Source organism: Castor canadensis, chromosome 12, assembly GCF_047511655.1.
Source record: "Castor canadensis chromosome 12, mCasCan1.hap1v2, whole genome shotgun sequence".
NCBI classification, from domain to species: Eukaryota; Metazoa; Chordata; class Mammalia; order Rodentia; family Castoridae; genus Castor; species Castor canadensis.
In genome coordinates this window covers 120,040,050-120,053,405 of record NC_133397.1, presented here as the reverse complement: position 1 = coordinate 120,053,405, position 13,356 = coordinate 120,040,050, and the positions used below count along the sequence as shown (strand labels likewise).

Here is a 13,356-nt window from a genome sequence, read left to right as displayed (position 1 = left end):
AAAAGTGAAATCAAAGAGCCATCTCACTCTTTGTATTCTCTGTTCTATTATATTCCAAAATCTCCCATTTCCTGTAACCAGTTTCCATCAAATCTATGGCATCTCTCCTCTCTACATTAGTTACTTATTGCTGAATAACAATAACTCTTGTTTCACAATTCTATGGGTTAACCAGTTGGTTCTGCTTCCCCCATTCAGTATTTTTAGCTGGTAGGTCAACTAAAATGATTGGAATGGTAGGTCTTTTAGATCTCTTTACCTTCTCCTTCATCCCAGGTATGCTCAGAGCACAAAAGTCTCAGATCTCTTTAAGAGATCAAGTTTTCTGTGCAAATCCCAATCAAATTTTGGTTGGTTTCTTGTTGTGTGACATTCCAGGTATATTTAAAGTCACAAACCCATCCCATGGACCATTTTTGAAGAAACTCCACCTAGGTGTGAATACTAATCTATTATGCCCTCTTATTTTTCTTTCTTACTGCTATAATCCTGGTTCACATTTTCATTACTGCTCTGTTTATTAATGCATAAGCATTTTTTAAAAATTAATATGTACCTATTGTACAATTTAAGGGGTTTTATTGTGATATTGCCATAATTGCATGCTGTATATTTTGGCCATATCCACCACCTTTTCTTATGCCCCTTTTCCAATTCCTTCTTTTCCCTTTCCTTTCCACATCCTTAGTTCTCCTGTTACTTTCATGACTTCAAGTGTTTCTCAGTTGTCTCTGCCTTTTAATCCTTTTGATGTTCTTTAAAACTTCTAATAAAGTTACTTTCCTGTTTAAAACATAAAACAAACAAAACAGTACTTTTGGATTTCATATAAAATTTGTTTTTTTCCTCATGACTTTGAGCATCCCCAAAATACCTTTCTTACATTGACACCCATTTCTTTCCCTTACCTAACAATGGTTCTGTGATGGAGAATAATTGAAGAATGAACCAAAACCAGGGTACATTGTATGCATGTAGGACATTGTCACAATGAACCACCTGTAGAACTCTTATATATTAATAAAACATTTAAAAATGAGTAGTCCTGAAATATTGTACTTGCCTCTTGCCATTCTCCTTTCCCATTTCTCATAATTGATAATTCTGCTTTTTCTTGCTATAAAGCAATTTATATTCATCTATTTCCATTGAAGTTCAGCCCATTCTAAGTTCATTTTATCTTTCCCTATTCCTATCTCTCAGAAATGATTTTTGCACCAATAAAATACACAAGCAGTTTATTCTTAGCTGTCTTAAAGCAGTGATCACATCCTTAATTTTGTAATTATTGTATGTTTTTGTATGGCTGTGTCTCTTCTCCAATTTAACAGAACCTGTAGAACAGCTCAATCTAATAGAATATAATGAATGTGTTGTATGAAATATAAAATTTTCATTGGCTAGTTAAAGAGATTCAAAAATCAAACCAAGGACATGAAACACAAATTTTATTTAGCCCTAATGTGTTACAAAATATCATTTTAATGTGCAAACAACATACAAATTACTAACATTTTTATATTCTCCCTACATACTAATTTTATTTCAAAGTCTATTTTAGTCTTACAGCACATATCTGTTTACCCTGGCAATATTTCAACTGCTAAATAGCCAGTTCATGCTTGTGGCTACTACATTGGAAGTCACAACTTCATAATTCCAGAACAAATTTTGATGAAATACAGAAATCACTGATTTGAAATCAGACTTATTGTCAAAGTCTGCTTTTCTCATTTGTATATAAGCCTGGGAAATTTATTCATTCCCTCTGGTCCTCAATTTCTTCATGTGACAAAGTTTTACAAGGATTAGAGTACAGCATATTACATAACTTTTGACATGGGGTTCATTTATTATTAAAACAAGAGGAAATAACCCGTGTTTTGTTAATGTGATCTGTAATATCTAGAACTTAAATATTGTATATTATGGCCATTGAACAAAGAAGGCATCATGCTAATCATTTTCTAGGTTCTAGGAATATTAGATGGAAGTTTGACTTTAAGAAAAAAATGGTCTACAATGGTAAACATGTACTAATTTATTTATAATACATTTACAATATAAATTAAATGCAATTTAATTATGTCATATAAGCTATAAAGCTGTGCCACAGAAGAGGAGTTATTAATTATACCTGGGAATATAAGGGTAGATTTCATAAAGGTGTTGCTTCAGCTGAATGTACATCATTCACAAGGATGGTGGAAGGGGATCATAGGGAAAAGAAAAGCACTTGGAATCCTGTGTCTATACTATGATATTGTGTTTTAAATCTGAATAGTGTTCATGTGGTTTAGTGGGAGTGGGAAGGATCAAAGGAAAGCACTGTGATTATTTACAAGGTCCATTACATTCTTTATAACCTTTCCCAGGGTTAGCATCTCCTTTTTCTTTGTCTTAATAAATACTATCACCACCAAATATCTACCCTTAGTATTTCTCTTTCCCTCCTTCTTCTGTTCTAACCTTTTCATAAGCCTATTGCCTGTCAGTCCATGAAGCATATCCTGTTATGCCTCAGTTCAAGCCACCCACCTCTTACTAGGACCACAATAAAAGTCTTCTGAATGTCTCCCTTCTTCCACTCTTACACTCCAATAATCTGGTTTCTTCCCAGAGGCAAGAATCTTTTACTCTGAAAGTATTGCATAGTCTTTCAGCAACTTTTTTTTATTTTTAGATTTGACTATTCATATTTATTTATTTATTTATCTTGTGCTGGATGTGGGTGTATTGTGGAATTTATAAATGTTCTTCAATATGTCATACTTGAATTCATCCCCTCAACCTTATAGCCTCAAGAACCCTTTATTTATATTCTACAAGTATGAATTAGCCTGACACTTCTCTAACCTCATCAGTGTTACCTTCCTATTTTTCAGCCTGCTGTCTTTTTTGCTAATTTGTTTTTTTATTTATTGTTTTATTATTCATATGTGCATACAAGGCTTGAGTCATTTCTCCCCCCTGCCCCCACCCCCTCCCTTACCACCCACTCCGCCCCCTCCCTCTCCCCCTACCCCCTCAATACCAGCAGAAACTATTTTGCACTTATCTCTAATTTTGTTGTAGAGAGAGTATAAGCAATAATAGGAAGGAACAAGGGTTTTTGCTGGTTGAGATAAGGATAGCTATACAGGGAGTTGACTCACATTGATTTCCTGTGCGTGTGTGTTACCTTCTAGGTTAATTCTTTTTTTTTTTTAATCTCTTTTGCTAATTTATTTTTAAAACTAATGTTCCTTGGGTATTATAAGGTTTTTTCATCAGTGAGCAATTCCTTTAACTTGAGTGCTCTTTCTTTAATCTTCAAATGACTGGTGCTTTAATCATCAAATCACAGTCAAGGTCACTTTTCTCAATGATACTTTACCTAACTACTTAGTCTCAAATAGCCTGATTGTGAAACCACGTTCTAATTTTAATACTGAACTTCATAGTGGGTCTTGTTACAATTTGAAATCATTTTATCATCACTTTTATTACTAATATGTTTACTTACATAGTTTCTCCTTCTTCCACTAGAATGTAAGTTCTCTTACATAAGGAATCTTTGTGTCTTGCCCATCATTTTATCCCTAACTATACCCTAGTGCATGGTAAAAACACAATGCTCACTCCGAATATTCCATGGATTTGAATTTTTCTTCACTTGTACAATTATTCTCTTTCAAAAGATGTCATTAACGTTAAGGAGGAAAAGAGTGTGAATTCTTTTATTCAGTGAGATATGAAATATATTTGGCCATCAAAAATACTACTCTTCTTGCCACATATTAACCACATGACTCAAGAAAGGGTGAAATGTCGACTTCTTCACAATTCAGGGACATTTAAATTTCACATCCTTCTTAAATCTTTTTTAGTTTTGCTTTGAGACAGCATCTTTCTATGTATCACAGACTTGCCTTAAACTCATAATCATTGTGCCTTGATATCAGGTGTTCACCATCACACTGGGCATATGATTAAATCTTAATGGAAGTGTTTATAGACCTACAAAATTGTGTTGGGAGAGAGAAACTGCTGAATTTATTACCCTGTGTTTTTTCAAATGGAAATATTGCAAACGCTTGAAGACTGGTGAAACAGTATTTGGGTACAAATTCAGTTGGCTCTAGAAGTAATTTTCCTTCTATTAATGCAGGACATTAGAAATAAGATCTAACACTAATAAAATAATATACGAATAATGACTGTTTATGTATATCAAATGCCAGATGTTTGAAAAGGTTAATAATCCTTTGATATGAAAAAATCACTAAATCTTCAAGAGGCATATTCCTGGGAGAGTTTATGGATTTACTTCACCTGTTGAATCAACTCTTGATAACTCTTTTAAGATTAATAATTTGTACTCTACATATTTAATCATGTTACCATTTAATTTGTAAACTGAGCTTTTTCTCAGGTAGATAAATAGGAGCTAGAACGAACACTGACAACTTCGAATCAAAATGAAGTTCCTCCTGTTCCTTTCAGCCATTGGGCTAAGCTGGGCTCAATATGATCCACAAACTCAGCAGGGACGGACCTCTATCGTCCACCTGTTTGAGTGGCGCTGGGTTGATATTGCTAAGGAATGTGAGAGATACTTAGCCCCCAATGGATATGGAGGTGTACAGGTAAGTTTGGTGCAGGGTATAAATTGAAGAATTTACTGTGCTTATGGAAAATGCTATTTTAGTCAGTTTTGCTGAATCTGGAAAAACATTTATTTTAAATATAAGTATTCTAAAACAGTTTTCTGAAGAAGAAAAAATTTAGTATGCTTGGCAACTTTATATTTGCTTTAGGACATTAACAGGACTTCTCCAATGTGCTGTTAATATTTGCAAGCTGTTATAAAGTAATTCATTGCTTTAGTAATACTTTAGATTCTTGATTAGTTTCTAGAACTTATAATTATATGAATAAATCATAATTAGAATTTAATAAACCGTTTTTATTTGTAGGTGTCTCCTCCCAATGAAAATATTATAGTTAACAGTCCTTTTAGACCTTGGTGGGAAAGATATCAACCAATTAGTTATAAAATATGCACAAGATCTGGAAATGAAGATGAATTCAGAGACATGGTGACTAGGTGCAACAATGTTGGTGTAAGTGAATCAAGCTTCTTCTAAAAGTGTCATGCACAAAAATAATTTCAGTCTCCTGTCTCTTGGTGTGCTTGAGAAGCTTTTCATTTTCATACTTTTACAATTCTTACTTCATACTTCAGCTGTAACTCAAAATGAATTATTATCTCATGTTCAATTTTTGTATACATACCACTCATCTACTAAAGGATAGGTCATTTAGATTTGAAAGACAAGTAGACTTACAAAACAGAACCTTGACTGTTAACCCTTATAATATACCCATTACCAGTTAGGATGCTGTCAGGTTTATGTGATCTATATACCCACCCATATTTCCTGGGTTTTTATCACCATCATTGTTTTTAATAGTGAATAGCCATTTTCTCCTTAAAATGAGAATCATAGAGACTGTAACATTTATCTTCCTGCCTTCAGATGCTAACCAGAGAGTAGAAGCTAACAGCTTCTTTCCTTGGGACCCACTGAAATTTCAGAAGTGAAGAATCTCCCCTTTCTTGGTTGATTCCTTCCTCTGCAAAAAAGACTCTTTTCATTCTTCGTAGTTATGGTATTTTCTAGTTTTCTCCATTTATCAGTTATATAAATGTTTTCTGAAGGAGCTAGAATGTTTGTAGGTCTTCATTTCAAATTGTTTTCACATCAATCTTAGTTTTGCTACTATAGGAAATACAGTTATAAAGTAGCAAAGAGATAGTTTGAAGTTTCCTTCATATGCTGTAAAGTTCACTGAATAAAGCTTTATTTTTCTACCTAAAGTTAAAGTACAGACTTTGCTTTTCAGGTGCGTATCTATGTGGATGCTGTAATTAACCACATGTGTGCTGAGAGTAGAGGTTCAGGGACAGGCAGTACTTGTGGAAGTTATTTCAACGCTCAGAACAGGGAGTTTTCTGCAGTTCCATACTCAGCATGGGATTTTAATGATGGTAAATGCAAAACTTCAAGTGGAGGCATTGAGACCTATAGTGATGCTTCTCAGGTAACTTTGTGCTTTTCTTCTTAATTATCAGAATAAAGAACCGTCTGTGCCTTTAATATGCAGCTATGACTTACTAAACACCATTTCAAATATTAAGTTATATCCCTTAGATACAAGTTACCAGAACTGTCTGTATAAAAATAAGAACTCACCTCACTATTCAAAACCTTTCCACAAAGCATGGGGCTACATGGTAGAGCAATGCCTAACATGCTTGAGACTTTGAGTTTGAACACCTGCACCACATACAAATATGCAAACACACACACACACACACAAGCACACACTCAGAATAAAGAAAAATCCTCAGACCTACTGAAAAGCTCATCTCTTTTTTTTCCTACATTCTCCACTTTTGGTAGAAAATATTTTGAAGTTACACCCACAGCAGAATTTCAGTACCACCAGCACCCATGTAAAGGCATTATGGAAAGTTCTGTTGGTGAATAAGGGACTGCATGAATAATCACAAGGACTCTTAGGAGAGAGATGATGTTTCATCAATGAATCACAAAATGTTTACCTCAACAGGTCAGAGATTGTCGTCTGGAAGGCCTTCTTGATCTTGCCCTCGGCAATGATTACGTTCGTACCAAGGTCGCTGATTATATGAACAATCTCATCGACATTGGAGTAGCAGGGTTCAGACTTGATGCTTCTAAGCACATGTGGCCTGGGGACATCAAGGCAGTTTTGGATAAACTGCATAATCTGAACACAAAGTGGTTCACTTCAGGAAGCAAACCTTTCATTTTCCAAGAGGTACAGCTCTCTCTCTCTTTCTCCCCCTCTCTCTGTGATCACATAAAATAATATCACTTTGTTAACTAGAAAATGAAGGACATATTAAGCAATTTCTGTGGAATAAAGGCCAGTGAATTTTGTGGAGCAGGATTTTAGTTTCCTTATATTCAGAGCAGCACACTAAGCTTCTTATCACAATAGACTCTATGGATGTGCGGAGGAAATTTTAGGCTGTACTTTTCCTGTACTCTCCAACAACATTATGCAAGACAGAAAATCATAACTTTGTTGTGGTTCAAGCGAGTCTATCTGAGTTTGAATTCTGGGTAAGTTACTGTTAGCTGTGTAAGCCTTTAGGCAAATTGATGAAACTTTCAGTGCAGTAATATTTCTATATAAAGAAAATTGTGATATTTATGCGGTTTTTTTCCTTGGAAAATTAAAGAGTTTTTTTTTTATCAAGCACTGAGAAGTCTGACTCAGACAGTAAATGCTGTGTTAATGTTATCTGTTGTTGTTATCAGTTATGTATGCCCTCACATTTGGTCAACATTCTTACAGGACATTATGTCACCTTTTCATTAGGCTTATGGCACTAAGTCAGAATGTACATAATTAGAGGAGATAAACCTTTAATTTATGGGGTATAACACATATGTGTATGGAAATATCACAAGGAAACCCCCTGTGTAGCTATCTTCATCTCAAACTAACACAAGTTCATGTTTTTCTTTTTCTCTTTTCTCTTCTGCAAAATGGGAGAACAGGAGGGCAGAACATGTCTTGTCCAGGGTGGAGGGGTGGCATCAGTTGGAGGGGGAAGGTGGCAAGGAAAAGGTATTGGGAGAGTGAATACAGTACAAAAATGTATACACATGATGTAAATGCCAAAATGATACCTGTTGAAAGAGTCCCATGAAACATGGGAGGGGGTATAAAGGGATGCAGTGGAGTGGATGATTTCAAGTATGATATAGTTGATACATTGTAAGGACTTGTAAAGCCCACAATGCACCCCAACCCAGCACAACAATAAAAGGAAAAAAATTTAAAAAAAGAAGAAATCAAGTGTCATAAGAATAAAGAGAATAGAACTTAAGTCAGAAAGAATGGTTCACACTGCTAACTGGAACTTAAAATCAAATATGTGTGGTTTGAAACTATTCCAAGAAAAAGAAAATATAGAAATTTGGTATAAAGATGGTTTAAAGTTAATTTTACATCATCATATTTTGTCCATTAAAATCCTTTATGTTATGTTAACATGATATTTATCCTATATTTCTGTTAGGTGATTGATCTGGGTGGTGAAGCAATCACAAGTAGTGAGTACTTTGGAAATGGCCGGGTGACAGAATTCAAGTATGGTGCCAAGCTCGGCAAAGTTATCCGCAAGTGGGATGGAGAAAAGATGTCGTACTTAAAGTAAGCAAAACATTATGTGTCATTTGAAATAATTCACAGTCCTTTTAGACATATTACTCCAATATGAGTCATCTTCTTAGAGACTTCTTCTTAAGAAAATTATACACATGGGCATATATTATAATTTTTCCAACAGGAACTGGGGAGAAGGTTGGGGTTTCATGCCTTCTGACAGAGCCCTTGTCTTTGTGGACAACCATGATAATCAACGAGGACACGGGGCTGGAGGAGCTTCCATTCTTACATTTTGGGATGCCAGGTAGGAAACAAAGTTCTTTCCTTCTCTTACCTGCTTTCAAATGGTGGTACTAGTGTTTGATCTCACTGTATCTTGTAACTTTCAGACTGTATAAAATGGCAGTTGGATTTATGCTTGCTCACCCATATGGGTTTACACGCGTGATGTCGAGCTACCGCTGGGAAAGAAATTTTCAGAATGGACAAGTAAGTTTTAGAGTTGCTCAAAATGTCATTTTTCTCAAGAAATGAAAGTACCTTGCTTTTAACTTCACAAGAGGGCCTTGTATTCTGTATTTATACTTCGTGTGTTTATTTAAATGAAATCTGATACTGAACGCTTAGCTAATACTGTAGCAGACATTAAAGTAATAAAATGTAAGTTCTTTCTTGTCTAAAATAGTTATGATAAGTCTTTCAGAAGTATGACAAATAAACCCCTCACCACCACCAAGAAAAAAAAACTGTGAAAATAAGAACATTATACAGAGAGTAAAATGTTAACTTCTTGTAAGTATCTACCTCGAAGAGTTGATATGAGAATTAAATTGAAGATACTAGCACTTATTAAGAACTTAAAACAGTTTCTGCTCATAGAATGAGCAAAATAATTATTTCTCATGTAATTTTAAAAATTTCTATAGAATGCAAAGAAATGATTCAGTTTTGCTGAAGTTAAATAGGAAAAACAGAAGAGTAAGAAAATTATGTGTACTAAAGACTTGAAACTTGCAGAGAATTTCAGGAAAAAAGGAGAAGTATATTTGGGAGTATGGTAAAGGCATTAATATGAAGGACAATTTAAAACACTGAGAAATAAGATGAAAAATTTAAGAAAAAGTTTCTCTTTTAAACTGAAGGTTTTAGAAGCAGCATCATATAGAAACTTTATACTTAAAGCATATAAGGAAACTGAAGCAGCAGAAGTTAAGTATAGTGACAGAGCTTTTTAAACTAGTATTATAGGAACATATGTTTTACTTCCAGTTCTCTTCACACCAGTGCACCTGCAGTTTCAATGACATTAAACTGCTTCCAGTGATATTAAGAAGTCATTGGTTGAAAAGAATTGGATAAAAATACATTGTTCTTTTTGAAATATGTCACGAGAGAACTAGAGTCTACATAGATGGTAATATCTCAGCAAATTAATGTAAAAGTACAGAATAAGTTGAATTTTAAATATAGACATTTCAGAGACACAGTAGCAGAATCAATGGCAACTGGTGTAATAAAGAAGGAAGAAGTACCTGCATGTGTGTTAATAATCTGAACCTATTGCTTTCCATAATTAAGGATGCTAATGATTGGATTGGGCCACCCAATAATAATGGAGTAATTAAAGAAGTAACCATTAATGCAGACACTACTTGTGGCAATGACTGGGTCTGTGAACATCGGTGGCGTCAAATAAGGTAGGAATGTTTATTTACAGATATCCTCTAATAGGATTCTTAACCTATTTTTTTAATGTCTTGAAGTTTAATGATACCAGCATTTCATATGACATTGTGCTTTAGGAACATGGTTATCTTCAGAAACGTAGTTGATGGCCAGCCTTTTTCAAACTGGTGGGATAATGGTAGCAACCAAGTGGCCTTTGGAAGAGGAAACAGAGGATTCATTGTCTTTAACAATGATGACTGGTAAGTAGCTCTCAGGTAACAATTATCCTTTATGCTCCTATAATCTTAGTGTATTCTTTTCCTTCCTTGATTATTTACTTGTTTTTCAATACTGTAATATTTTTTCCCCAGCTCTGTGTCTCATCTACTACTCTGTCTGCTATTGTGGAATACAGCCTCCTCTGTCTCTGTGACAAACAATATTTTAAAACATATGTGTAAGAAATATGCATGATATTTTCAAGGATTTTCTTGGGAAATTTTTGAGTTTACTTGTAATACTTTCCATTGCTGTTTTTCATTTGTGATACTTATATCCTATACTTTTCCTCTAATGCTTCCATCATATGCAGAGGTATATCTCTTTTAACAATTGAAATTTCCTAGTCCAAGGCCAAATTCTACTCATGTTCAGATCATTTTGGCTTAAATTATATTTTACTGGCCAAATAAAAACTAAAGAAGACAAATATATCATTTTTTAAATAACAAAGTTCTTGGATAGCTCTTTTATTACTGTCTTTTCTGAATGAGGAGACAAAATAAATTCATAAAAATAGCTTTATATTCCAATCTGTGTACTTCATAGAAATACTAAATTATTTTTATTTCTTGTTCAAATTCTTTTTAGCCTCAAGTCATTTTTGAAAAAATAATGCTGATTTTTAAAAGTGATTTGTATTGTCTTAAGTTCCAAAGTGGACATATTTAAAGTATTTATGTTTACTGTGTGCAGTAATTTTATCTAAGGGTCTCAATTCTCTTGAATATCTTTAGTGATATTCTTTAACTTATATTTTTTGTTACAGTTCAGCATAGATTAGGAAGGTGTGAGGTCTTTTGAGAACTTGACAGCTAGGAGTTTTATAGTACAAAGTTAATCTCTATTTGCTGTAGAGATAGTCACATTCTTGCATTTGACATTGCTGAATTTTAGTTAAATATTAAATTTTATTTTTCAGGTCATTTTCATCCACTTTGCAAACTGGCCTTCCTGCTGGCACATATTGCGATGTCATTTCTGGAGATAAAGTTAATGGCAATTGTTCTGGACTTAGGGTCACTGTTAACAGTGATGGCACTGCCTATTTTTCTATTAGTAACTCTGCTGAAGACCCCTTTATTGCAATTCATGTTGATTCAAAATTATAAAATACAAATTACATACTTATAACCATGTAAGAGAGCTATAACCATGCATGTTTGTTTTCTTGTTTGTACTAATTCTAATTTTTCATTAACATTTAGTGGAAGTTATAAGTAATCAGCTTGAAAAAAACCTTTAAAAACATAGTAAATCACATGTACAATTATAACAGCAACCAAGATGTTATCATGTTTTGGAAGATTAATATATTTTTGAAAAGAATTTCTAAGATCTCAGAAAAACAGCCTGACAATTTTTTTTAAACATTAACTGCACTGTCCACTATGTGTCTTGGATTTTGCTTTCTCATTCTTCTTCTCATGAGTGTTTTTGTCTATTAGATAGAGTTGGTTTAATAGTGATTTCCATTAAAATGCAGCTCATTTGTATGGTTTTCACAATAAGAAGTAAGAGTTAAAAATAGAAGAAACTTCAATTATGCATAGTATAATTTTTTGTTATATTGAGTTCATAGGAATGTTCTACTGTCTGTCTAGTCTTCCTCTCTCTTTCTTTGTCTTGCTTGACTTGCTATTGTATGGCTTTATGTTCCTTGTCCTTGAATGTTTGGTTCCTTGTATGAATGTTTGGTTAAGGCTTCCATGATGCTATGTGTCCCAGGTTTTCTTCCTAATACCGTATCTGTTTATTCTCCTTCCTGTGACTTTCTATATTAAATTTCTTGTTGCATTTGCCTAGATTTTCTTATAACTCTCAGTTGTTTTCTTATGCTTAAATAAGAAAATAAAAGCCATAACTTACAAACTCCACCTTGTTTTTATATATCCTCCTATGAAGCAGATTCACTGTGTATGGGTTACCACATCACTCCACTTAATTCAGGGCTGTACTTTCTACTATTTGATGGTCTTATTAAACAGAATGTATACACAAATAAGAAGTTGCATGAAACAGGTTAATTATTTCCTGATAGGTAGCAAGGGACATTATATGCCTACCATTCATGGTGAGCCACACTTCAAGGATCAGGAAAGCTGCATAGGTCAGATGGAATATATTCTGTCTGCCATACTTGGTGCACAGCACTGGGTCACCAGAAAGTAGCATGCCCTAGATTTCATGCCTCAGGAGTCACACTAGGCTGTGTTTTGGAGGATATGCTACCCTTGATAGGATAGAAAGAGTGTGGGTTTTTCATGCCAGTTCTTCCTCATCTCAAGATGTATTCCCTGAACATTCTATAGTTATTGTTGAGAATTAAATGTATGAAAGGGGTAAAAAACTGGGTTTGTCTATGACCACTTGAAGAATGGTTCTGCAATTGCCCTAGAATTTTCTTCTTTCCTGTGTCATTATAAAATGTGTACCTCATCTTACCAAAGGCCATTCCTTCCTCTTGAGGGAATGATGCTATGCCATTTACATGTTTTTGTTATAACTTCTTTTGATTGCATTGGTCCCCTCAGATTTCAACTACACACTCATACTTTGTTTTGACTGTGGCTCTTTCCCCAAGGGTCCATGTTAAAGGCTTGGTTCCTACTGTGATGATGTAGTAAGAAGTAAGGTTCTTAAAGAGATAGGGCCAAGTGGGACGTGGTTAGATCACTGAGGATGCTGTCCACATAAGTAATTAAGGAAGTTCTCCTGAGACTATCACAGATTCCCAAGAGAATGAGTTTCTACAAAGACAGAACCCAACTCCTGACCCCTGACTCCCTCTCTGACTTCCTGTCTCAAATGTCATTCCTTGCTTAAACTAAGATGCCATTCACCATGAGGCCCTCAACAGAGGCCAAACAAATGGGACCACCTCATATTGGTCTTACACATCCCAAATTGAGACTAAAGAAACCTCTTTTCTATATTATTACCCAACATCAGGTATTTGGTTATGGCAGAGGAACACTGACTAATATAATCCATAAACCCCCAGGGAGAAGAAAGTCAACAATTAAAAGCTGAGTAGGGTATTTGAGATACTACCCACTCTATATTATCAGACCCACACCACCCTCCACAACCCACATGACAAGGCAGGTTTAGATAGACATCCCCACCTCTCATCTTCTCTGTAAGGAAGAAAAGGTGTAAAACAGTTACCCAACTGATTTTTAGAGATGCTATGAG

At 34.5% G+C, this 13,356-nt stretch overlaps 1 protein-coding gene across 2 annotated transcripts in view; it reads left to right on the top strand.

The window, feature by feature from the left end:
* Nucleotides 1–12,423, top strand: part of LOC141410403 (pancreatic alpha-amylase-like) — a 32,646-nt gene extending 20,223 nt beyond the window's left edge. Inside the window, exons 2-11 of one of the 2 annotated variants that reach the window (XM_074050880.1) lie at nt 4,415–4,628; nt 4,959–5,105; nt 5,890–6,087; nt 6,619–6,849; nt 8,123–8,256; nt 8,393–8,515; nt 8,601–8,700; nt 9,790–9,908; nt 10,014–10,139; nt 11,081–12,423. In XM_074050880.1, the coding sequence (XP_073906981.1) occupies nt 4,461–4,628; nt 4,959–5,105; nt 5,890–6,087; nt 6,619–6,849; nt 8,123–8,256; nt 8,393–8,515; nt 8,601–8,700; nt 9,790–9,908; nt 10,014–10,139; nt 11,081–11,270 (1,536 nt within the window). In that variant the 5' untranslated portion in view covers nt 4,415–4,460 and the 3' untranslated portion in view covers nt 11,271–12,423. The remainder of the gene's footprint in view (nt 1–4,414; nt 4,629–4,958; nt 5,106–5,889; nt 6,088–6,618; nt 6,850–8,122; nt 8,257–8,392; nt 8,516–8,600; nt 8,701–9,789; nt 9,909–10,013; nt 10,140–11,080) is intronic. The other variant, XM_020182217.2, reaches the window with a different exon arrangement.
* Nucleotides 12,424–13,356: the final 933 nt, after the last annotated feature.